The sequence below is a fragment of the Colletotrichum fructicola genome, assembly GCF_000319635.2.
Source record: "Colletotrichum fructicola Nara gc5 chromosome Unknown KSG_Nara_v1_contig07, whole genome shotgun sequence".
Lineage (NCBI taxonomy): Eukaryota > Fungi > Ascomycota > Sordariomycetes > Glomerellales > Glomerellaceae > Colletotrichum > Colletotrichum fructicola.
In genome coordinates this window covers 2,853,410-2,879,233 of record NW_027094057.1, presented here as the reverse complement: position 1 = coordinate 2,879,233, position 25,824 = coordinate 2,853,410, and the positions used below count along the sequence as shown (strand labels likewise).

The 25,824-nt window shown below is 54.8% G+C and overlaps 6 protein-coding genes across 6 annotated transcripts; 3 read left to right on the top strand and 3 right to left on the bottom strand.

The window, feature by feature from the left end:
• Window positions 1-4,054: 4,054 nt before the first annotated feature.
• Window positions 4,055-5,158, bottom strand: toa1 (Transcription initiation factor IIA large subunit; the record flags this gene model as incomplete). Its single annotated transcript, XM_032030380.1, has 1 exon — window positions 4,055-5,158. One exon carries the CDS (start codon window positions 5,156-5,158, stop codon window positions 4,055-4,057), a length of 1,104 nt encoding a protein of 367 aa, XP_031889989.1.
• A 1,120-nt stretch (window positions 5,159-6,278) lies between these two features.
• Window positions 6,279-8,084, bottom strand: slp1 (WD repeat-containing protein slp1; the record flags this gene model as incomplete). Its single annotated transcript, XM_032030381.1, has 1 exon — window positions 6,279-8,084. One exon carries the CDS (start codon window positions 8,082-8,084, stop codon window positions 6,279-6,281), a length of 1,806 nt encoding a protein of 601 aa, XP_031889986.1.
• A 1,218-nt stretch (window positions 8,085-9,302) lies between these two features.
• On the top strand, window positions 9,303-10,495 carry ACBP5 (Acyl-CoA-binding domain-containing protein 5; the record flags this gene model as incomplete). The annotated part of the gene is made up of 3 exons (XM_066152708.1): window positions 9,303-9,735; window positions 9,793-10,417; window positions 10,483-10,495. 3 exons carry the CDS (start codon window positions 9,303-9,305, stop codon window positions 10,493-10,495), a joined length of 1,071 nt encoding a protein of 356 aa, XP_066007897.1.
• Window positions 10,496-10,631: 136 nt separating this feature from the next.
• Rcbtb1 (RCC1 and BTB domain-containing protein 1) lies at window positions 10,632-11,695 on the top strand (the record flags this gene model as incomplete). The annotated part of the gene is made up of 2 exons (XM_066152707.1): window positions 10,632-10,726; window positions 10,777-11,695. The coding sequence occupies 2 exons, from the start codon at window positions 10,632-10,634 to the stop codon at window positions 11,693-11,695; spliced, it is 1,014 nt and encodes a 337-aa protein (XP_066007898.1).
• Window positions 11,696-12,876: 1,181 nt separating this feature from the next.
• Window positions 12,877-15,171, bottom strand: SFP1 (Transcription factor SFP1; the record flags this gene model as incomplete). Its single annotated transcript, XM_032030383.1, has 4 exons — window positions 12,877-13,014; window positions 13,071-13,251; window positions 13,309-14,382; window positions 14,519-15,171. 4 exons carry the CDS (start codon window positions 15,169-15,171, stop codon window positions 12,877-12,879), a joined length of 2,046 nt encoding a protein of 681 aa, XP_031889979.1.
• A 9,332-nt stretch (window positions 15,172-24,503) lies between these two features.
• Window positions 24,504-25,280, top strand: CGGC5_v012506 (Respiratory supercomplex factor 2-like protein; the record flags this gene model as incomplete). Its single annotated transcript, XM_032030387.1, has 2 exons — window positions 24,504-25,140; window positions 25,222-25,280. The coding sequence occupies 2 exons, from the start codon at window positions 24,504-24,506 to the stop codon at window positions 25,278-25,280; spliced, it is 696 nt and encodes a 231-aa protein (XP_031890233.1).
• Between the last annotated feature and the right edge of the window lie 544 nt (window positions 25,281-25,824).

The window sequence follows — 25,824 nt, the reverse complement described above, 5'->3', positions numbered from 1 at the left end:
TTTGCCGCCGCCGCCGCCGCCGTGTGTGTTTAAAACAGAACCGGCCTACTCACGCAAAGTCGGGGCGGCGGGTTTTAGCGCCTAAACCACGCCGGGGTTGCCACTTGTTGGAGAGAGTGGCAGAGTTGCAGGAAGAACATGTCGGTGTGATCCATGATCCGGGACCAGGCGTCTCGCCCATCACTGGGCAAGCATGTGGGACAGGGCTCTCGTCTGCGAGTTTCCCGTCGAGACCTTCCCTGTCCTGCAGTGGTTCCTCTGCGCTGCACGCGCATCAAGGCCCCTCAACGGGCCGTACCAGTGTCAGTGTGCTTTTTGCACGATACATGGCTCAGAGGCTGGAGACAAAGTTGTGCGCGACGCGCGCTCGATGAAACGATAGCCATGGCATTGTCCACTTGGGTCGATTCCAGCCTGTCCATCGATCGATGCGTGCTTGTACGTATACCGTTGAGCAATCGGACACGAGCATGGGGTGCGGAATTTGAAGTCGGTGGGCCATCATGCTCTCCTCCAAAGAAAGGTGAGATGGGGTTGGGACGGGGTTTCGCGCTATCAGCCATGGTCAAGCCCTTGATGAAGCGCTCTTCAAACAGCCATACAATTTGAATGAAACCCTGTCCTCGCGGAACAGCGGCCCCGGTGCAACTATGTCGCTGTCCTTCTGCACAAATACCTGCTGCGGGTTGTCATCACAGCGACGAGGATCTTTGAGCACGCGGAATAAAGCACGCGGTTGGGTCTGGAGATCAAGTGGGCACCGCTCGACGACAATGCTTGTCCATCAGATTATGTACGTATGTGCAGAACCAGCCCCTTCGAGACTGGAGCAAGAAGGCCCGCGGTTCGCCATTTCAACATCCCAACCTCCTCGACTTTACATTGGCCCCCCGGTAATTGCTCGGTGGTCACAACCGAACTTCATCGGGGGACAGCCGCTGTTTCTTACTCTTTTTAACATTGCAAAGTAGCAGTTTCCTTACGGCCTGTGTGTGTAGCCCGTAATGCAGGATGCAACGTCGGTACTTGGTTGCGTTCCCCACCGCATTCGGAATGAGGCCGAAATAGACGCGTGCCTTTCGACTCTGGCCACGACACATATGTACGGCTCGCCTGCTTCTTCGAAGCAAGCGGGGAAGGAAAGAGGCTCTCTGGTTTGTCGTCGGTTCGTTTGTGGTAGTCTCTCCCGGCTTTGCTTCGGTAACGACGACGGCAACGCGCGAATCTTTCTGCCCGCAATCTGGCTGCCCACCGGCTAGTTTCTTGGGAGGGGGAGTCTCTCACTCGGTTGATGGGGATGAAAAGAGGTTACCAAGCGAGGTTTCGTGGGCGTCGCCATCTCAGAGGTGTGTGAGAGGCGATGGGAAAATTCGATGATCAGGCTGTGGTGATCGACGTTCCGTTCCGGTGCGGGACCCCCGCCAAAATGCCTTTCGTGGCTTGCTGGCAGTTCTGGTTTTTGCCACGGGGTGAGAAGGGGGGCTTGCTGCTCCGCGGAGCTATCGCTTGTGCAATTCACACAATCGTAAAACCGTTTTCCGCGGGATCAAATGTCCGTTTCGTGACATCGTGGCATTTCTTGGCGGCTGCGAGGAGGGCGGTGCCTCGAAAAGAGACCTAAGCATCATGGGAGGAAGACGACGTGCCTCGGTGACGGCTGGAATGAATCAGACTAATGCGAGCAGCAGTGGAACGTTTCTTTGAGTGTGCCATTGAAAGTTGTCCATGCTAGCTAATTCTCGGTTTGGTATAAAAGCGGCATACATCACGCGGTGTCTAAAGCGGAGTGGAAATCTGAGCTTTCACACATCAGGATGCTCAAGCGTGTCAATGATCGGTCAAAATGCCTTTAGTATTGAAGGACAGTGCTGCAAATTGTCTTGGTCATATTGTCACTTGCTTCGTACATACACTGGTGACGGAATAGGTTCGATTCAGCCTGTGTTGTAGCTTGTATTCGTGACGTTCAAGGACGGTGAAGCCCATCTTCTTATCGACTCTGTCTCATCCAACTTGAACAACTATAGAAAACAGCAGGACCGTGATCTAGGTACGGACTCACGTAGTCGCTCCAAGCAGGCGTCGACTGATGGACTAGAACGAGGCGGTGCGGAACGACGTGCCATTTTCCCTTGATAATCGTTGTTATCATCTACACCGAGTACGGAGTTCACACACGGTTAGGACAGCACAATGACATGCCGTATGGCCTGTATATTAGCAGCAGTAGATGTATATTGTGCATCGTCATCGGGTCGCGACAGAACGCCGTTCCTCGCACCTCGTTCGAGACGCACGACTAGCCAGAAAGCTTCCCGTGAGAAGACACTTCTGACGGCATTCAGATATTCAGGCAAGACCACGGAAAGGAAGACAACGCTTGAGGGCCGCAGCGTATGCTGGTTTCGACATTGCTATCACCGTCGTGTGAGATACCGCGCAGCTTTTTGTGAAAGGCCCAACTCCCCGAGGCAGCAGCCATCCCTCACCAGGCTCAAGATACCAGGGCCTCCCGAGCCTCAACTATACCAGGGATATATCCCACTCGGTGTTCCATTCCTTGGTCAAAAGGATTGTGAGCGACTGAATTCTGTAAGTGACCGGGGATCGACGTGCCCCTACGAGCTAGTAGGACATTGGGTGTTGTCTGATACTGGATCGTGGCATCTGCAGCCTGCTTATTTTTGATCCAGATACACGGCCGGTATTTGACCTCCGAGCAGCTGCCCGCGATAGTTCCAAGACTAAACATCATCACGTTTCCACATCTGCTGGCATCATCTATCCATACTCCCCCGTCTCCTCTTGGCCCCATCACCAAGACGGACACGGAGATTTTAGAGGACCGAAGCGCACCCTGATAGCAAAGACAACCAGGACAGAAGAAAAAGCAAGCAAACAAACTCGAGCCGGCACCCGAAAAGCTCTTAGCGATGCCACATGTTTCAAACTCACGTTCAGATAGCGCCCACCACGACGGCACTTGGGGGGCCGCCCGCGCGGGCCCTCCCCGGCCTCTTTCTTCCCATGATGATTCAGAAGAACAGCATCTCGCGTTCCACAAGACTCACCTTCGAAGAAGCGGTGACGGGTTGAAGCGAGAGCGTGAGGCATGTCTCGGCTTCAATGGAAGGGCGGGGGGGATTGGAGAGAAGGCCCGACGGGCGTTTGTTCGCTTCAACACACCACCACCATCAGCAAGAGAGAGAGAGAGAGAGGGCTACCTCCGCGGGATGGGATGTGTCGCTGGCTAGACCTGTCTCTTGTCTTAAACCTTAACAGAGTGATGGAATCATATGTGCCAGAAAAGAAAAGAATCGCTAGCTTTTGGAAAACGTCGGTGGGGACTCGCGAGCTCCCTTTCTGAAATGTCACATTCAAGCAAAAGCTTGAACAGCTTAGCAGCCTGCTAAAGACGGACCGGTCTCACCCCGAGGCACGCGAGGAATGTTGTGGCAGCAGTTCTATTCTAGAGAAAACCCATGGGTGCTGTTGTACACTTTTTTTGGTTGTTTTGTTGTCGTGAAAAGGAGGCCCGCATTCCATAGAAAAGCCTCCCTAACGCGAACGAAGAAGGAAAAGAAAACTCTGTGTCCCTTGCACCTCTCCCTAAATGGACGGACCAAACTGCCAGACTGCGTTGCTCGTCGTCCCTTTCCCCGGTTAAGAAAACTTTTAATCATACTCTCGCCTTCTCGCCGCTCGTGACTACGCACCCTTGACCACTTCGTACTTTATAACGCAAAAATTTTAAGAGCGAAGGAAGAGGCTGTGGCCAAGTCGAAGGTGCTGATCGCGAAGTGCAGTCTTTTCCACATTTCTCGTTTCCCATGCCTGCGCTGTGACGAAGCGAGAACCGCATAGATGATGAAATTGATATGGGCAACTGTCGCAAAAAGAGACCAGAAGTATAGCGACGAGGCTCTGGCGGGCGAGCCATTTTGGCTTCGTGCCAGTCTATAGAATCGCAATTTCCAGCTCGAGGTTCGACATACCCGAGGAAGCAAGTCGGTTTGCCTAGGTGTGTATCTCGGGTGTGCGCGGAAGGGCTGCTTTACCACTCGTACTCGCCGGTAGCCTTGTGGAAAACGTACTCCTTGCCGTTCACCGTAAGGACACCGTCCTTGAGGATACACTTCCACTTGTTCTTGACGCGCTGGACCTTGTCGTACATGCAGAGCATGATGTGGCCCAGACCCTCGTCGTCGACTTCGTCATCATCCTTATCCTCATCAGGGTCGTCGAGATCCGAGTTGATTGCATCTTCGTCGAGCTCATCATCGTCATAGCCATCGTAGGGGGCAACGCCATGTTCCTTGCCCTTGGAGCGCGAGGTGGCCGCGGCCTTGTGTTTCGTAGCCTCTTGGAGAGGCAGCATAAGACCGCCACCCTCCATGCTCTTTGCGTTGGCAGCAATTCGCGCATGGATAATGCGATCAATGTCGACGCGGCCGAGCTCACGCTGAGTGCCGTCAGCGTTGCGCTGCATCAGGACGCCCTCGAAGTCGAAGTCATCATCGGCGCCATCAGTCTGCGAGGGGTTCACGCCAGGCTGACCGTTGCTTGCAGGCCGCTGTTGTTGGCCCTGCGGCTGGGGTGGGCGATATTGTTGCTGGGCAGGCTGGCCGGGCATTTGCGGCATGGGAGGCTGGCCGGCGGGTCTGTTTGTAGCAGAGGACTGAATCGCGTTGATTGAGCCGGCACCCTTCTCGCCGAACTGACCTCTGATGTGCTGGGCAGCGCGGAAGGCAGCCTGGTTGCTACCTTCCTGTTGAGACGGGTTCAAGGCAACATTCTGGACGCCAGGCTCGGGCTTGATGTATGGTTCCTCCTTAATAGCAGGGTTTCCGGGGGCAGGACCAGGAAGCGGAACGCCTTGTAGAGGCAGCTGAGGACTCAGCTGGGCCTGCGAGTACTGGGCGGCTTGCGGTGGGGGTGCGGCAGGTGCGGGTGCCGGAGCAGCGGGGGGTGCAGCATCTGGTTTGGGATCCCATGGGAAGCTTGCGACCTCGAGTTGCGATAACTTCTCCTGCCAGCCCTTCTTAAGTTCCTCCAACACGTTCTCGTCTACACCGCCCTCCTCGAAATCGACGCGCGATGAGTTGATTACCTCATTGATAATCTGCTCATAGACGTTGCCAACGGCGTTGTTGGACATGTTGGCGTTGGTGGGCGGGTTATCACTCGGCTAGCGGAGGAACGTCCGGTGGTGTCTCGGTGAAGGTTGCTGATGCTATAGCGAACTGATGGATGACTGCGGTGTCACGGGTACCGGATCGGAGTTCCTTCTCGATTCTTGTTTCTCGATTGAATCGATGTCGCAATTGATAAGCACCAAACTGGCTGGGTGTGCTTCCTAGATTCCAGGTTTTGGTTGATTTGCCGATGGAGGATCGCTTGCCTGGTCCACCACTCTCGCTGCCCAGAATGGCACGCGCACGCAGGGAAAGGAAACTGCAAGCCTGGTATTTGTTTTTGTGCGATACGCTCTCGTCGGAAATGTGAGGCTCGGGTCGTGGCAGGACGTCTTGTTGGGGCCCTGTTTTCGGCGGTGGTTGTGTATGGGTCTAGGTTGCCTTTGTTCGGTAGATTTCCTTTCGACATTGAGAGAACAGGCGATTGATATTAGTCAGCCTCAGCACGTTAGGCGGCAGCGGCAGCGGAAAGGCTGAGGATCACCCGAGCCCCACTAAACCGATTATCTTGGGTGAATTGGATAACGCGATAAGATGGCATCTGCATGGATTATCGGGAACGCGGGGGAGAAGGAGGGACCCTCCACTTGAGCCCCTGCCTTCTAAGGTATTTTCACTGCAAGGTACCACGACCCAAAAATTGAAGCCTTCACGACACTTTCAATGATGCATATTGAAAAAAACCCCGAGTGTTTTTTTTTTTTTTTTTTTTTTTATAGTATATATTGCGAGAGGCATCTTGTTACTTAACCGATGCTGCAATCTCGAATACGTGAAGCACGTAGCTGTAAACCGTACAATTCCATTCCCCAAACAAAAAATTACAAATCCCCGTTCTCCAAAGCCGAAACAGCTATCAGTGGTGGTATCGTGTGCCGCAATTCATGACCAAGCAATTTCATTTCCCATCGTGGAGAAGCTCTTTCGTGCCACGTAGAGTCGGATGCAAAAAATCCCAAACTCCTCGCTGAAGATGAACCCCAACCCGCTAGGAACCCATGACCGACAAATGCCAGAGGGAGATATACCTACATTTGTTGACGTCGTTGTACCGACATTCGCCAGGCTTGGTCAATGAGACGTTTACCGGATGGTCATCTGCTTGACCATGTCTGCCTTGGCAGAGGAGCCGCTGCTACCCACGCCAGCGCCAGCTCCGGCCTTCTTCTCGAACACCTTCCAGAACTTCAAGCTCTCGTCGGCAGCTGCGGTAGCAAGCATCTGACCGTCGGGGCTGAGGCAGCTGTGCAAGACCCTACTCTCATGCGCAGGGATCTCAACGTTGCGAACCAAAGTGGGGTAGCTCCAGATGCTGAGAGAGTTGTCAGGGAAACCACTGGAGCTGACAATCTCACGGTAGTGAGGGCTCCAGCGGAGGCTGGTGACCTGGGAGCCAGTGTCGATGCTGTTGACGCGGGCGCCGGAGGTGGAGTTCCAGAAGTGGATGTGGCGATCGTACGAACCACCACCAGTGGCCAGAAGGTTCATGTTCCACGGGCACCAGGCGAGAGCCTTGACGGCGGCCTTGTGGTTGGTCTTGGTGAACTTGGGGACCGACAGAGAACGGGCATCCCAGATGGACACGAGGTTGTCGTTGCCGCCGGTGGCGAGCTGAGCACCATCGGAACGCCACTCGAGACCACAGACTTCAGAGGTGTGCGAGACGAGCTCCGCAACCTTGTGCTCCGCAATACGGACATCGTGGTTGAAGACGAGGCCACTGCGGGCGCCAGTAGAGAGAAGGTGCTTGTTCCAGCCCATGACGCCAACGCGCGTGTCATGGCCAAACATGCTGCGGACCTTCTGACCCTCAGCAACGTCCCAGATCTGGACCTCACCAGTGCCGAGGCCGACGCCAACGTATGCGCCATCGCCAGACCACTTGACGCTGCTAACGTAAGTGTCAGCGCTGGTCTCAAGAAGACAGCTAACGCTTCCCTCGTCGGCAGACCAAACGTAGACATTGCGCTCAAGACCGATGGCGACCTGGTTGCCGGAGCTCCAGTCGAGCAGGTTGAGGTAGTAGTCATCGATAAGTCCGGGGGCGTCGAGAACACGCTCAGGGGCTGTAGCGACACGACGACGGAACTGAGCAGAGGTTGCAGTTGCAGGCTTGAGAGGGCGATTGTACTGTTGGCGAAGGTCGATGGGCTTCGAAGATTCAGGGGGCGCGGGCTTGAACTGAAGAATGCGAGTGTTGAGGCTGACACCACAAGCGTTGGCGAGGGAGTCTTGGTAGGCGACGGTGTTGGGAGAAGGGCGGGAGTAAGTGGCAGGCTCTTCCTCGTCGATGTTCAGACCTTCCAAGGCGGCGATGGCGTCATCCGTAGCGGATGAAAGGACATTGGAGGCCTCGTTGGCGCTCGACTTGGACTTCTTGTCAGGCCTGTCGAGCTTGCTGCTTCCGGCGTTGGCGATGGCAGAGCTGGCGCCGCGGTTGGGAATAAATCTGTCGGCACCGTAGTTGACGGTGGTCTTGGCGGTCTTTTGCCTCAGAGAGCCCTTCTTGGCCTTGGAGCTGGAAGGAGTCTTGATTCCGGTGCCGGTCAACGTGAAGTCAGAGACGCCAAGCTCAAGGGCTTTGCGGGGGGTGGAGACGCCTCTGGCAATGTTGGACTTGGGGGAGTCGCGGTGAGACAACTTGTTGGTGGTGGATCTTGCGAGGTGTGCGGTGAGGTTGCCACTGTAGGTGGACTTGCCAGTTGCCCGGTAGGTGTCATTGCTCGACTGCTTCTCAGGGGTGAACGGGGAAGAGTTCAGGTTTGCTGAGATGGAGGTGGTGGAGTGCTGACGGGGAGAGGGGGTCAAGGGCATGCGTCCGCCAGCGGTACGGGAAGAGAAGAGTCCCTTGTGGGACTTGATAGGAGTCGATACTGATGCAGTGGCCATGTTGGATACTGTATGCGTGTGTGGTGTGTGGGATATCGTAGCGACGATGTGTAAGTCTCCAACGAGGGCAACGAAGTCCGTCGAAGGAAGAGGGATGAGTGTGAGAGCTCCGAATGTCGAACGAGCTCCAAGAGACTCTAGCTAAAGGTTCCTGGATTTGTGTTGTTTGTTAGTATTTTGTCGTTGTTTCAATTGTTCGAAAAGTCGAAGTGGTGCAGGCGCAAGAAGTGCTCGAAGTCGATGGGGCGATCAAATGGCCGATGACAGCGATGAGATCTAGCGGACTTGATTGTTCTTGGAAACAGAGGTTTGATGGGGAGAATCACCAAGCTCAAGAGCTTGGATCGAGAGCGATTGAGGAGGTTTGAGGAGGTTTGCGAAGTGATGAGGTTTGGTACAGAGAAGAGATGTCTTCAAGCTGGTCAGGAGCTCTCGACCTCTTTTATTTACTTTGTGCCCCACCATTGTTGCGGCCGGGCAACGACGCTCGGGCCATGTTCACCTAGAGGACGGTGGTGGATGTGGATGTGGAAGCGGAAGCGGCTTGGGGGTCGACCACGACTGACAGAGTGGAGCCTCTGACGCCACCAATGACAGACTGCACCAGCGGTGGACGGGCAGTCAGTCACGAGCAGCAAATTTTTGAGGGCCGGCTGCTGCCGTCAACCGGGCTACCCAATTAGGGGAGGGGCCCCTTCCCTGGCAGTTGCCACGACAGAGGTGCAGCGCCTGCGCAAGTGTGCAGGGTGCGGCATTGGTGCAAACGTGGACCACTGCACTGAGCGGCGGGACATTGAGTATGGCCCGTGGTTGCCCAAAATTAAGAGAGGCCTCGGATTGTCAATGCAGGAACATTTGACCTCCACCATCGCAGCGTGCGACGGCAGCGCCATCTCGTTATCGCCTGTCCACTATCTCTATCGAGATTGCACTCGCGCCTGCACCCTCCATCCGAGTCCCCCATCCGCATCTGCTCTTTTCTCGTCTCTGCGAATCCGCAACCTCGAACAGAGACGAAGACAAAACACGACACGACACGACACCAGGCGACACTGCACTACCCACTGTGGTGTCAACCTCCTCCGAGACTCCTCTTCCTCGCTGTCGGCCCTCCACCTCCGTACCCGCAGACTTCAAGGCCGGCGAATCCTCGTTGCGACCTCGGCCACAATTGGGATGATTTTATAGCACTCGAGAACTCTACCCTGTCCGCTCACCATGGCTCAGCCGCAGCCTCAACCAGGAACTCCAGTGCCCCCTTCACAGTCTCTTTTTGGCGTCCCGACGAACCAGGCTCTACCAGCGTCGTCCTCTTCTTCGACGCCATCGCAGCAGCCGACGCCGTCGCCGATGGACCAGACTCCAGGTTCCGCGGCATCAAGCAACAATACCTACATCATGCCCAACTCCCCTATTAAAAACAGAGGAACGCTAGATGGATACCGACCTCGAATCACGAGGACCCTAGGCCAGCGCCCTGCTTGTCTCGTCAATGCCTCCGTCACCTACTGCGGCAACAATCAGATATACGCTTTTGGAGGCTTTGACCAATACACCGATGAGGTGTACAACCATGTTCTCAAGCTGGATTTGATCAGCCATCAATGGAGCCTGGTAGACAATTACGGCGATATCCCCGGTGTGCGTATGGGTAAGTAATTGCAGCTTTCATCCCGCTGCCTCGTCATCGCCTAACAATTAACTGCAGGCCACACGGCTACCTTGTACCAAGGCGACAAATTGCTTGTCTTTGGCGGCGAGAACGAGCATAGGACGTATCTTTCAGACCTGATAATGTTCGACTTGAAGACGGCACATTGGACACAACCGCAGGTGACGGGCCCCGTTCCAAAAGGACGAGCTAGGCATGCCGCTGTTCTCCACGAAGACAAGTTGTTCATAGTCGGCGGCATAACTGGCCATGACAATTACGTGCTCGATGATATATGCTACCTCGACTTGAAGACCTTCACATGGTCTCGTTCATGGCGGTTCGTGGGGCGCTTCGACCACTCCGCTTACATCTGGGGCGACCGAGTCTGGGTCTTCGGCGGCCTCTCCGAGGACATGGACAAGATTGGAGATTTGTGGTGGTTAGATCTGAAAGGCAGTCCAGCCTTCGAATCTTCTCCTCATGTCGGCATCTTCGACCGACAAACAGGCACAAGTCGAACAGTCGGCTCCCCGAGACAGCCATACACACTATCCCATCCTCCCCCAGCCGTCGGAGCCTCTGGTTATGCCGCCAACTCTCGCACCCAACAGGTCAACCCACCATCTTTTCAACTCAAGACGTTCGCCCCGATGGCACCTGGAACGATCTCGTCTTTAAAGTTTGTGTCCGGCCCCAACATACCCTCTCAGGGTTCTGGGATTCACTTTCATGTCTACTCGTCAGGTGCACTACTTGATTTCGTCACGCCATCGACAATCATCACATCTAAGGAATGCTCACTGTCGGCCTTAGATCTCCCAACACTAAGGTGGCAAAAGCTTGCCGAAGGTCGTGAAATATTCAAAAACGGGTACCGCTGGCATTATTGCACGATGAATGAGGATGGCACGAAGGCGTGGCTCCTCGGATGTCCCACCGATCCTGCCGCAGCCGACCTTGGCCCTAACGGTTTCGAGGAATACCTAAGGTGAGCTGCACCGCTCCTCATGAGCCGGATACCATACTGACTGTGACTAGTGATATTATGGAGATGGATCTTCGTCGGTACGGCTTCCTTGGAAGTAATATCTCTTCCGAGCCGCGCACAGAATCCCGGCCAACTACGAGAGTCATAGACCAGCCGTCCAAAGGTCTTGGTGCCGACCTAGCCAAACTTTTTGACCAGCCTCCAGAGACAGGCAGCGGGACCGACTTTAGTATCACCGCGTCAGAGGGCGATTATGAGGACGACGATATGATAAGCCGAAATGTCAACGCTTCAGCAGATCAGAACTGGCTCGCCCCTGATGCACCCACCTCACAGCCTATTCACGTTCACAAGCTTATTCTTCAGGCTCGCTGGCCACACTTTGCCCGCCTCTATAACTCTCAAATGGCTGAGTTTCACACGAAGAGAATGCATATTCCAGAGCCCTACACTGTTGTGAAAGCATTCCTCTACTATCTCTACACAGACAGCATTCACGGTACATCAGTAAATGAAAGTGGCGCCACCACCGAATTGTCTGATGTGGCCGGGCTACTCGTCATGTCTAACATTTACGGAATACCACATTTGCGGTTACTCTGTGTGAACCGGCTGTCGAAGGAGCTGGATGTTGACCATGCCTGCATCATCTGGCACTGTGCTGGACTTGCCAACGAGGATTGGCTGCGGAAACGTGCGGCACAATTCTGCCTCCTACACTGGGGCCGGATAGTTCGGACTCAGGGTTTCCTTCGCTTGCCGCGTGCTGCACTGGTCGAGCTATCACAGGAGATAGACATGGAGGGGCGTGTTGTTGGTGGCGATGAGCTTGAGTACGTTGGTGGTTTGGCTGGCACCCGCTTCGGCGATGGATGCTCTATTGTAAGCCGAAAGGAGAGCATCAGTAGCAACCACACGCAGCTTCTTGACAGCGAGGCCGATGACGAAGACGGGATGGAGATGACATGAGTTATGCCATGAAGCCAAGTCGATGGATTTACACCAACGTGGGGTGGTTCTCATCAGGAAATATGAGAACATGCGTCTAGCTAGGCACTGCCTGTGCTGCGGTTCGACGGCTTGCAATTGACGACGGAGCGGTTCACGTGGGATCACCAATGGGGCGCATGGGTAGTTGTTTATCGCATATGCTGGTGTTGGGTTTGCTTGCCTTGTTCATTCTTTATGCAAGCTGCTTTACAGGAGGGACACGCGCTGGAGTTGAGGACCTGTAGACGAGATATCCCATATATCAATGTCAGGACAAGATACGATACTTGTTCTCTTTTGCGAGAGCTCAATCCATTCAGTCTATTTTTTGATAAAAAAAAACTTCGCAACATACAACTTCAACTTTTCCCAACCAGTACCCGTCGTACAACGCCCGCATAATCACATTCATCAACCAACTATCCTTGCCCTAGCTACAAACGCTGTCGAGGGGAGATCGCCATCCCAGAAAAGGAGGCCAGGCCGCTTAATGACCCAAGTTCTTTGTAAAAACAACCATCCAGCCCTTTTTTCTCCTCGTCATAGTCCAAACTCGTAAAGACCCGTCAGGCCACGTATGTTCGTTCTGCACTTCATGCAATTCTTTTCTTCCCTTTTGCTTTTCCTTCTTTCCTTCGTTCGTATTCCTGGACAACATCCTGTGCTTCCGGGAAATTGGGGGTTACCAGTAGCAACCACAACAGTGGGAAAAGGTCGAAAAGACACCCCGACATGAGGTTGTCAACTATTGACAAAGAAGACTGAAGCGCTGGGAAGTCGAGCAACACTGGTGTCCTTCCATTGCCCGCAGCTGTCTGTCCCCAGCCGTCTCCGAGGCTCGTATTAATTCTAGAGGGGGGTGTATCGTGGTCGGTCGCAAAACGTCACTAGTAAGTCTATGAGGGTATAAAACGGATAAGAGCAGACTTGGTCGAGCTGATAATCGACCGAAAATAAAATGTCCGCGAAAGCAATCAAACGCCGCACGATATGCTGCAAACCGACTCCGTGGGATCGGGTTTCTGGTTGGACGCTTCCAGGCCCCAAGCCGGGATGTTGCTGAGGATTCAATAGATCCCCTTGACCGTGGCAAAGTTCAGTACCACGTGGGGGATGAATCGATCGGGGAAATCCCGCCAAACGACGTTGCCGCCGTGCGCCTACATCATCTGGTCCTCGCCGATCCCAGGAAGGTTTGACATGGAATTCTCCATGAGACCCGGTAGGCTAGTGAGGTTCTGGAGCCCCGCAGCCAGGAACTTGAAGTCGGGGTTGCACGGTGCGGAATGTCCTTTGTGCTGTGCTTCGGGTCAGCCTCGGCGTCTTGCCAGTGCGATGATAGGGCACAACTAACGTATTTGAGACCGTTCAGGTTCTTGTAGCGCTTGCCACACACATCGCAGGAAAACGGCTTCTCCTTCTCCATGCCCAAAGTGCCAGGGTAGGGTGCGCTGGTTTCGGGGTTGACGATAGAGAAGGTTCCGTCGCCGTTTTCGTGCAATTGTTGCGTTTGGTGGCCGTGAGTTTTGTGGTACCTGTTTGAGTCATGGTCAGGCACAAGTTCCACACCAATAGAGTCATTGCAAACTTACTTGAGGCCATTCTGGTTCTTGTACGCCTTTTCGCAGCCGATGACGGGACATTTGAATGGCTTGTGCTCCTCGGGAACCATCATTGCGCCAAACTTCTGGATAAGGGCCTTGTTGGCAGGGCTGTTGGGCTGGCTTGGATCGAAACCCATTCCAATAAGGTGCTGCTGAATAGCCCGTTGCTGGTTGCTAAGTGCGCCGCCAGGACTATAGAGGTGCTTGGCAGGATCATTGATGCAGAACTCGGGGTTCGTGCTGGAGTTGCCAAGGTTCACATCCCCAAAGTTTGATCCATTCAGCTCCATGTTGCCGCCCATTGGCATGCCGGGCAGATCCTCGTCCATGTCATCCATAGACTGCATCTGAGAGTTCTGGAGAAAACCGTTGTTCGACCGTTGCTGCTGAGGCGTTTGCTGCGTGGTGAGCGTAGGCGTGTTTACGGAGGAAACGGTGGGGTTGTGCTGCAGGCCAAAGCTCGCGGCTGCAGGCGTCGCTGGCTGAGATGTCCGCAATCCCTGAGTGAGGCCCGAGGCGTTGACATGCAGCTGCGGTCTTTGCTGTTGACCGAACATTGTGCGAGTTTGGGACATTGTTCGCTGCTGGGTCTGGCTGTCGTCCATTTCCATGTGCCCAAGCGCGTCATCCATCTCCATGTCGCCGACGGTCTCCATCTCATCCAAATGTGACATTTGGCTCTGCTGGCCCGACATGTTTTGCTGGCCTAATTGCATGCCGATGCCTCCGATGCCGCCACCCAGGTTCGAACCCGGACGGCTCTGTTGGCCGAGTTGAGACAAGGAAGCCGTATTTTGTTGCTGAGTCTGCGGTCTTACACTGCTTGCTCTGGAAGACGGTTGTGTAGACATGACCGAGAAGGGCGCATTGCGCGCAGTATTCGGGCTCGGCTGAGTATGCGACTCCTCATAATGCTGGAGAAGATCGTGCAGGTTGGGTAGGTTAAGGCCGCAGCAGGTGAAGTCCTTCATGAAGCTGGCCTCCAGCTTAGGCAAGTACGAGCCGGAGTGGAAAGATGGCGATGCCTGGTGAGCAAAGGGCGAGGTGCCGGCCATGGCAATACTAGCGCAACAAAATCAGCGATCTATTGTTCTGGAGGAGGTGAGGGGGTACTGTATTGCGCGAGTCTCACGAAATTTGTGGGTTTGGCGACGCCGAGGAGACGCGTCTCTTGAGGGGTAGACAGGATTAAACTTACTCGTCGCGAATGAAGCTACCGAATGACATGGGGGCCCAGCTGGAATTGCCGCCCATCAGGCTGCCAGCAAGACCGAGACTCTCACGTCTTTGGCGGTTGACATGATCGCGATTGGGGTTGGCCATAGAAATGGGCTTGGGGCCAGCACTGACAAAGGAGTCCTGACGACTCCGACCCATGGCCGAATCCATGGCGGGGCCAGTGGTCATATCGATGCTCTGGGTCGGGATGGGAGGAAAGTTGAGGAGTTCGTCGGGCAGCTGGAAGGGATTTCTTTCGAAGCTGGATTTGGCGGGGACAGCTGAGGGGGAGCGTGAGAGATCGCGAGTGGGCGTGGCGATGGTGATTGGCTTGGACGACCACACACTTGGACGGGAATCAGGCACGTCAAAAGAGTCGGTGGGTGTGAGGGGTTGAGGGGAAGGCGAGTTGGGGGTAAGAGAGGTTGAGTTGGAGGAGCCTGGTGAAGGAGAAGCGAAGGCGTTGTCAGAAGCAGATGAGGACGCCGACGCACGATAACTAATATTATCGGCGCTGGCGCAGTCACTTGTAATGGGCGTGCGCCTGTCTTGTCTGTTGTGGGCGGCGGCGGTGGACCGGTTGGACGGGTCCTCGGTACTTGTTGGGTTTAACCAGCGAAAGGCGCTCCTCATGTCAGCTGGGAAGTAGCCGTTGTATTGGGTTAGGTAGGGGACCGTGGCACCCAGAACGTTTCTCGACCCTTTTTGTGGGTAGTTATTAAATCGGGCCACCTGCTGCAGCCGGCGGATGCGCCCCGAAAAAGGAGATCGAGTCCGGTCTCGACTAGTACTGAGTGTGATGCAGAGGGGGAGGGGTGTATTCCGTGTGTGAGGAGCTGGTGTTCCTGATTCTTGCGTTGCCGAGTAACTTTTTTTTTTTTTTTTTTTGTTACTCTCTCGATCTTTTTGTTGTCGCTGCAGTCGCAAAAGGTCAACTGCGTTTTGTGAGGAGGACTCGACAAAAGGTATATGGCCGTTGTGTACCTGGTCGGCTGCTGGAGAGTTTGGGCCAATAAAATAGTATGCGTACCAGAAGCACTGGGCCGCTGGCAATTCACCGTGGGTGACCGGGGAGGCAAATAAAGGTGGGCTGGGGGGCCGATGGGGGCGACAACGGGAACGACGACGACACGACGACGACGGAGACGACGGAAGAGAGACGGCTCGGTATTGGTAATGACCAGTAGATTCGGATCGAAAGCCGGCAGAGGCGATTTCTTAACCAAGGGGCAACACGTAATGGAGGCACGCAAAGCCCTACGGTTCTTAGCGTCCGGTGTTCGAGGAACTAAATCCGACCGGCGGCGGCAGTGTTGCTGACAGCGGAATTGTTCCTTTGCAAAGGTGCTGCGACTCGACGGTAGGTCCGATTCTTTGATTGTGTCTTGTTGAGGAAGACGAAAGGGCCCATCGATAGTGTGAGATGCTATTCGATCAGGTCGCAGCGGTCCAAGGAGAGGATGATGTCTGAGGTTGCGTGGACGACGACGCTGTTTGTTGTGATTATAAGTGGTCGTCTTATAACCGGTTCGTTGCAAGGCGGTAACGAAGATATGCTGCTCGTACGTGGGGTAGAATGATCGTAATAACAACAAAGATGTATGTGCAGTCTTTCAAAGCTACGAGGGGGCCAATCCAAGTATATATGATTTGGAAAAAGCAAACCTCGGGGTAGGTAGGAGTGGAATGCGAGAAAGGTAGGGGCGACGGGATGGGGAAGGGGTTAAGAATAAGAAGGCTTGCAGTATGGGGGAGCTGGAGATGCGCATGCGAGTGTTGACTCGACTCAAGATCAGATCCAGGTTGACCCAGTGTCGAGGTACCTGCACCTGTGTAGCCAGTCCGGGCTCAAGGTTCCATAGATCGGTCCAAGATGAAGGAGGTGAGGACCACGCGCGGAGGGTATCCGTAAGGCAGAGCTCGGCCGACGTTTGGGGGCGTTGGACGGAGGGGACACTACGAAGGAGAGGAGAAGGGCAGCAGGGGAGTGACATGTACTCTGTACGGAGCAGGAGGACTGTTTGTATGTAATGTCTAGCAAGCCATACGGGCACTACGGTGGTTTAGACTCGGAAGGCAGGCGATGGTGATGCGGGAAGGGGCATCGTAGTGAACCTGGTTGAGCCGGCCGGGCCTTAGGTTTCCATTGCTCTCCAGGTAAAAGTGAAGGCTCCCTTTTGGCTTACATCGGGGCACGGCCAAAGAAAGCCAATGCAAGGCAGGCAACCAAACAACCAACTGGAGGACGACGACGACGGGAACAAGATGCGGACGAATGGCAGCCGCCGCCGCCACACAGACACACACCTTAACGGTCAGTGAGTCTTCGACGGACCATAGTGTGACTCGACAACAGCAAACGGTGGGCGACTAGGGACTAGAGTGGCAGAGTAAGGTTCACGGCGTTTGGTGTCTGTTCTGGCTGCCGTCCATTCCCTCTTTTGCCTTCAATACCTAGCCAACATCGAGACAGGTGTGGCAGGTAGTTGGGAGGGAAAAAGAAAAAGGACGAGAGAGAGAGAGAGAGAGAGAGACGGACCAGACACACTACGTACTCGGACGAGGCAGGAGTGACAGTGCTGCGTGGGTAGGAGGTAGCTGCGACATCCGAAAAAGTGAAGTAGCAAGTACACTACCATGGAGCACCTCTCCATTGCCCCTGCCCGCCCGTGTTGCTCCAGTTCCAGCTACAGCTCCTGCTCTGCTTCGGCTCCGCATGAACGACGGAGGCTTCAACATCAGGAAAGAGGCGCGGGAAGCCAGCAGGAAGGAAGGAAAGAGTTGGCAGGCAAGCGCGTCCTCAAGTCCCCCAGTGCAAAGAGCCCAACCTCGACGAATGACAACACGCGAGAAGGTAAGGTAAGGCAAGCAGAACAGGCGTGACAGGGTATCTCAGTCGACAACAAGCATGGCACGCCCCACCAGCGGAGGAACAACAGACGAGAAAGAAGCAACGACTCGAACTCGCTGGCGGCTCTACCAGGGGCGCCAGGGCATCCAAAGGGAAAGGGACCTTTTTTCTCCCACGGCCGGAAAAGAAGCAATTCTGACGGACCACCCATTGGTCTCTAAGCACTACACTGCGCATGCTCATTAATCGAGACGTGGACCTGCCTGCGACCACTGCCGTCCTCACCGCGCGACGGATATGCCTCTTTTCCCAGCACCCATCAATCCATCCACCTCCATGCTGCAACTTGCAAGAAAGAGTCGACACTCCATAACCTCAACCACCTCACCACCATCAGCATCATCGCCCTCTGCCGCTGCACCGCGCTAGGTATCCGTACACCGCATCGAACCCGTTCCTGGATCTGCTTCTCGCCACATATCCAGCCGCCAGCGGCACCCGTTCCCCAGTACCGGCACCATCCCAGACGGCCCCCAAAAAAAAAGGTCCCCTGGGCCCTCTTTCGAGACGGCGCGCAAGCGAGGGTGTGCCTACACATCCTTTGTCACTGTCCATCCACCGCAACCACTAACACGCATCACCGTCCAATGCAATCTCAACCACCACCTGCTACTTTCCTTCACAACTCTTCAACTCCGAGAAAATTACCAGCAGACGGCTAAGGAGGGGCTCTGAGGCCAATTCCCATGTTCAACCAGCTCTCAAGCACAGGGGACGGAGCGGGATCCAGCCCGTTACGTGATTGACCCAGTATCTTGGAGAGCTTCCCTGGCCAGAGACAAGGTCAAGGTCCTTGTGTTTACTGGAACCCGTCGATTTGCAAGGCAGCTCCAGGCTTTGCCATCCCTCGCCCACCGCCTACGACACAATTCTATGCGGATGGATACGTACCATAGTACCTGGGACAGCGGGACCATTCCTGATTTCATCACCTCTCAAGTTCAAGACCAACATTTCGCGCACAGGCCCGATCCACGTTGCCCATCATGGCCATGCGAACCCGCCCCTTCGAGTAACCCGGTACGCTGGGCTATGCGAAAAGCAGCAAGGCAATTCGAAGAGGCTGGCTCGGCGCCTGTGCCGCTGTTGTCTGAGATATCCGCTGTGCCTGAACCGCTCCAAGCTGGGCTGGGAGGGAGGGAGGGAGGGAGGGAGGCTGGTGGGCGCTGTCTTGCAAACGATCGTCGTCCTGCCTTACCAGCTGAGACGTCACCACGCGCAAGCCAATTGCTGGCGTCAATCGTCCGATCGGCCATGACCCACGATGAAGGGTATCTTGGAAAGCACTCTCTCTAGTACTATGCGTACTGCGCAGCGAGCTCATGCCAAGCCCAAGTTTCATGGCAGGCGATTTCCACAAAACTTTGTACGAGAGCTCCGGCTGGCAGTAAAGGTCGTGGCGGTCACCAAAGGAAATCAACGTCAAGAGCTACGAAATTGCCCAGTCTTTTTACTGCGTTGGTGGATCTTACGGTACCGACGGATGAATATTCTACGACGTGAATGGACAAGGCTGCCGCACAACCGCATTTACGCTGCCATGCTTGACTCATAACCAGACGTTTAGTGTCGGGGGGAGGCCTGTTGTTTAGCCACCCCATGCTCCATGACTGTCTCTCGTGCATACAGCAGCCGCTATCCGTCTTCGGTGATTGACCGTCTAGAACGACTGCAACAACTTTTTGGCCAAGGCACACAGAAGAGAATGTCACCGAGGAGCAGGCGCAAGACGACCGAGGCTTCTATTGTATACGAGATGAGGGGCTCGAAGCCTCCGGCAAAACCGAAGTCTACTACTCAGACAACGACAGATGCTGATATACGCACTTCGGAGACAAGCTCAAGATATTGCACCCACCAAAAACCCCCAAGACGTCGGCAAGCATGTCACAGAGGGTTAAAAAAAAAAAAAAAAAAAAAAAAATGGCAGAAACGCGATCTCATACTTCACCACTACAGTGAGGAAGGCGGTCTGTCGGTCGAAGGCTGGGCTTAGGGTCCTGGTACAGGCGGGAGCGCGCTGTGGGTTGGCAATGTCGAGCACCCTGCCTCGCCTTACCAGCTACCGTCATTCCTCACGGATACGGTGGAGGCAATGGAACGCTGGGAACACGGTGCATCGAAGACCTGCAGAAGCGGAGCAGAAGGACAACCCCCCACCCTCCCATGGCGGTCCACGCCGGGCACGACGAATGACAGCTTCGATAATGGCACCCCAAAGCGCAGCCAAGCCCAACTTCGGGACGCCAGGCCTCTGCCTGGCTGCTCCATCCCTGCTAGCCGCTACAACTAAAACGAGCCTAACGCTCGCCGTGCACACCCTGCTGCCTTTCCCAGAGTTCGCTCCCGCTCCGGATGAATTCACCGTCGCATGGGTGGGCTGCGCGAGGCACTTGACACTTTGCTCCTCAGGGACGACATGGCCCCTGGCGCTGCTGGCTGGCAGAAACTGGCAACTTGGCACGCCGCCTACCAAGTCAACGCTAAGCGCTGCAGGCCCGAATCCCAATTTCGCCGACGGTTCTGCCATGTCTCAGAGCCAAAGAGCAGGAGCGGAACCAGAGCTGGAGCAACGAGGAGGAGGAGAAGCAGCAGTAGCAGCAGCGTGCATTGGCCTCCAGGGCATGCAGCATCTACAGCGTGGAAATGTTTCGTCGCTGAGGTGCCACGGTGCGTATGCTTGAAAAGCGGTGTGGGACATTTCTCCCGGAGACGGACGCATTACCTACCGTGGTAGACACTACCTATGATCGACAACATGTTGAGGTGGTAGACGGATATGCATACTCCTCCGGCCCATCAGCTACAGAGCGTGGGTTGTTTGGAGAGTCCGAGGCATTTTCATCGTTCTTTCAAAACTAGAGGCCCAGAAAGCCATGGGTTATGGATTATGGAGCAGTCCGCGAGAGATGCTGTCTTTGCTCCTCAGCCGCGCAAAGCGAGCAATTACAAACAGAAGTCTGCCGACCCTTGACGGGACGTGGATAGCTGCTGCACCGCTGCAAACGACCCTCGTTTTCGGCACATCATTTCCTCGTCCAACAAGCTTTGGATCGGTTACCATGTTGGCATGCATGCGCATCGTCTGGGCGTAACTAACGGTCACTGTTCTTGATCCAATGATGCTCAACGCCGTCGGTTATGGCACACGCCTTCTGCCATGATTCTTCCACGAGTCCTAGCTCACCAAGAATCATGGTGCATGGTGGGGGCTCAAAAGAGCTGTAGATCTCCAGGGGACTCTCTCGCTTATTGTCCTCAAGTGAGTTGCAACAAGGGCTTTCAACGTCGTGCCCGCAAGACACCGGATCTCTATGCGATCTTGGTTTGAGCTTCGATCTCAAACCCCTCCACCGGACCTCTGTCCAGTTCAGACTTGCAACGTCGAACTCCACAACTGACTGCATCCTGCATGTGATGGCCACGCCTGGATGCAAATGTTGGATCATGCCTTTGAGGCGATCATGTCTATCATCGATATCGGTTTCCCTTAATCGTCTCCCCGACCCAGTCGACCGTTACGACGCACACCTTGACTGACGCCCACGCATGCGTGGCTGACGAGCCACTGACACTGACACCACCATCCACGCAGCACCCCGCAGGCACGGAGCCCCCAACGTTCGTGTTACATCTTATCAACTTCCCGGCCGAGATCGCGGAGACGGCAACGGCAACGTCAGCGTTTGCCCACCGTTCGGCCATCCTTCAAGACATTGAGAGCCAGGCGCCGCAGCGGGGTTTGGCTTGAAATGCCGCAATCTCGATACTGCATGGCACGCCGCTCATCACTCTTCACCAATCCACGTGTGGATACTAAGGGTCTCGCCGTACGAGATGATCAGTCTCTTCTTGGCAGGGAATTATTGTATGCATGCAGACTTTGTGTCTCGATGCTGCAGAGCCATTTGGCCCTCTGACTTCTCGGCCATGCACACGTCCGAATACCCTCCAAGCAGGCATCTGATATTGTTAGGATACCCTGGGAAGTAAAGACTTGACTTGCGACTTCGGTGCAGACGAGATGCATTGCCCGACCAAACACCGATCCCTGAGTATGACTTCACAGGAGGAACGGACTCGCTTCGATAATTCGTCTGCGGGCAGCTGGATGCTACCTCGGTTTCAACTTTCTTCGTTGATCATCCTCAGCTGTTCAAACATTTGATGTGCAGGGTGAAATGGGTCCTTGGCCCTCGGGATTTGTGCGACTGGCTCCCTTCCACAGCACTAGAACCAGAGCAGAGAGACAGATACGTAATGTCTTCAACGCCGGACGCGCTCCGGTCGAATGACTCGGCGCCAGCCGATCTAATGAGGCTTGGTCCAGGTTCACCCAAGATGGAGCTCCGGAACGCGGCGTATTGGGTAGAAAGGACACTGCGCCCAATAATTCAAGACAAGCAAGCAGCAGCCTGTGCGCACGACTCCCACGGTGCATGAGGCATGAATCAAACAAGAGGAAGTCTAGTCTGGAGGGCCAACGGTTCGGATGATTGAACGAATAGGGCAACGCTCGAGGCTGAAGAGGCAAGACTTAAGGTATCGGCGAGTTCCAGAGGTGGCGCACAAAACAGAGCTACCGATGAAGCCGCAATTTAGTTGCAAGAAACAGAAACAGCCTTCTCGGAAAGCCTTCTAGATGCGTCAAGATGAAATGCCGGGACATTGTTGACTGCACGGGCAAAGGCTACCAGTCGTTGTGAAGGGTCCGTATTCTTCTTCGGGCTTGCTGTGGGCGAACGTGGCAGGGCGGAGGCGCACAGAGGACCCTGACCCTAGCAAGGATTGTGGAAGGTCTCTAGAAGACGGTTCGGGCTGAAGAATGAGGCGGCGCACCCAGATTGGACTGCCCCTCACCTCATCAACAATACTCCGTGCGACGGGCCTACGAATACACTAATCACATTCGTAGGGGACCTGGACCTTGCGCGTGGGCGTTCTCGCTGCTACCAAAAGTAGACTCGTCGGACACGGCAGCATGCTCTGCCACGCCATGCCATGCGTACCTCGGAGAGAGCCAGAAGGCTTCATCCAACCAGCGGTGAGCACCACGGGGTGCAGATTGCGGATGGATGCACCGCATGAGGACGAGGACCCTGAATCGGAAGTGTGGAAGTGCTGTGGGATTATGGACGTGGACTGCATGACTAGGACCCTGAGTATCTAGATGGTCTGAAACGCAAGGACTTTCGAAACTCGTCGAGGGTTAACCTAAGGTAAAGTCACCTCCTATTTCCGCACCGACCCCAACTGTGCACACACGATGCCACGCTGGAGAGTTTGGGCTCGGGCAGTTTGAAGTTGCACTGGACGGCGACGGGACGAGTTTCGTTCACCGCTCTTGCATTCTGACTTAGCGACCGCCGAGAACAATGTTTAGAGCTTCTTGTTGTGTTTTTTTGACGCCCAAATGGTCACCATCTGGTTGACGTTGCGAAATACGGTCTTGGTCCTGAATACTTTGGCATCTCCAAGCGCCGACATTGACACCCTCGGAAAGACAGACCACAGCTGCAGTTCCATTATAACGGAAATACGAGTAGGTGGGATACAATATTTGCATTATCCGTCAATTTCAACGACTGAAATCGGGCTCTCGGTCCGACAGAGTCGCATTCAATCCCTTCCTATGGATATCTACCTGAGAAATTTCAACTTTTGCAATTTCCGCCAAACATGGCCGAACCCGGCGGTTTGGCCAGCAATTGTGAGACAAAGAACCAATGTTATTAACCTTCAAGGGGGGGGGGGGAAACAAAAACTACAGATTACCGACACATGTCAGCACCACGTTCCTGGATGACATCTGGGGTACACCAAGCAATTGCACCAACCTGCAGAGTGGTGTCAAAAGCACAGAATGTCAGAAAGCCCAGGCTGAACATCAGCCCATTTGCATCCTGACTGATCGCACCTGACGAACAGGCTTCTAGAAGAGTGATGGAGGCGGCTAGAAGTCGGCGAATACTGCCGAAGACCAGGCGCATGCTCTCGGCCTCGCCCGATCAGACGGGCTGGTTTACTCAGCAAGTGCTGGGGCTTCACCTTAGCCAACAATGATGATTCACGAATGGCTTCAGTGGTCACAGGACCAGGACCAGCGCCAGCAAGCCGAAGAAAGTCATTGTAATCCACAGCCTCAAAGGACAAAAGTCAGCGAGCAGAATGGTCCCCGGCCCAGAGGTTAGTGACGTTACGGACTCCCCGCGGCATGGTTTGGCTTTCGGCATTTGAATTACATAACGCTCTTCAGCTGCAGCAAACGGCGAAAATAGGAAGCGCCGCCATAGTGGCCAGACTGCCAGCCTGATGGGAATTGGAGGCCGGGCGCCTTGTGTCTTTCGAGGCAGTGGGTTTCTGGTGTCTAGGCCAATCAGAAGCATCTGTTGGCTGCTTACTCAGACGACGGAAATTTCTCGGTGTCTGCTGGGAAAGTTCGCCTTTCGCAGAGTCCACTGAAGGCGGCTGCAGGACCGCTAGAGTTCTACCCGTACTGCGCCGTAGGGCGCTGAACTCAACGACGGCCGTGCGGCAAAGACCGGGCAGCTAGGGCCCATTACATCATGCCGGAGCTCAACCTCATGGCACGATTCTGGGTCCTGTGCGAGGTTTTTCGTCCCCGCGGCGTGGATTTCAATCGCCGTTCGGCGTGTCACCAGCAATTTTTTTTGCCTTCCAGCATTGAATGCCAGATATAAGGACCATTGGGTGTCGACTTCAGCCTCGTTTCCCTCATCCGCCTCAGTCACAACATCCACTGGAAAAGAGAAGCAGTACCTGTACCTGCGATACAGAGAAACCAACTAAGCACACAAACACGCGACCAACCAAGAGCTATATTCCCAGCTAATCCCCGATCTGTCATCGATCCGTCACCGGCGCTATCGTACGACATCATCTTCCCCACGACCAACAATACAAATCCCGACGACACCAAAACCCTCAGTCGCGCACAACTAGAACCACTTGCGCGCAACTTTTGCAACCACCTAACGATCAGCATTTCTGCGCATATCAGTCTTCCAACCAACGCACATTACCAAACGCAATCATGAAGGTCCTCAGCAAGGAAGAGGAGGAAGCCCACTACAAGGTCGTCGTCAAGGGCGGCCTCATTGGCGGTTCCCTCGGTCTGGGTGTCGGTCTCGCGGGTGTCATGATCGCCTCGAGGCGCTACCAGTCCTTCCGCTCGTTGACCCTTCCCTTCCGTTCCTTCCTTGTCACGTCGTCGGCGACCTTTGGAGCCATTGTCAACGCCGACCGCGCATCCATTCGCTTCGGCCACGAGAAGGACCCCATGTTCGGTTACCAGGACGCGACGGCGCGGGCCGTCGCCGAGGCCAGAGCCAACGAGACGTCGATGCAGAAGTTCACCGCGTGGGGCCGCGAGAACAGATACTCCATCGTCTTCACCTCGTGGCTCGCCTCCATGGGTGTCGCCCTCGCCCTCGTCAACCGTAACAAGTACCTGACCGGCGCTCAGAAGCTCGTCCAGGCTCGTGTCTACGCCCAGGCTCTGGCCCTCGTGATGCTCGTCGTCACCGCCGCCTTTGAGATGAACGACGTCAAGACCGGCTCCGGCCGCTGGGAGACGGTCATGATCATCGACCCCGAGGACCCGGAGCACAAGCACCTGATCGAGAAGAAGATCCACAAGGAGGAGTACGAGGGTCAGGACCTGTGGAAGGGTAAGTTCACCTACGTCATACCCCTCAACACCAAGCTATCTCCCCCACGTCGAAACCCATGCTAACGTATGTCGCAAACAGACATGGTCGCTGCCGAGGAGCGTCGTATCGCTGCCCGCAAGGCTGCGGAGCAGAAGTAAACGCCTCAGATATCAGCACCGTTACGATATGACCAACCTACGCATCTACCCTTAACCGACATTCATCTTGTACGATGGCGAGCCTTTGAAATTTGTTTTTATTCCCTTATTTGTTGTCACCGCGTTAAAGCAGCTCTTCACGAGCTGTAGACGAAAACGTCTCCTCTCCTGGAAAGTCAGAGGAGCAGAGAGCTGAACTGGAGGCTTGCGTTGCATTGCTGGCGTTAACGGAAAGGGCGGGCGACTGCGCAGGCTGTGAACCTCACCATGATGCAATACCCCGTCATGAGTGAAGCCGATTTCAGATTAGAAGAGATAGTCGACTTAGACGGTCCGGGGTTACTACAAACTGACGATCCCAAAAACGGTCAGAAAAGGAGCTCTGTAATGCAATCCCTGTTTTAATGTTATCTATTCTGCTATCCTGCCTCTGTTGTCTTCTCTTGATACGCGGGTGCGTGGTTGATGCTTGAGCTGCCGCGAGAGCTGGGGTGGTAACGAATCGAACTTGGCGAGCCCCTCGCACTCTGTCCCTCGTTTCCGT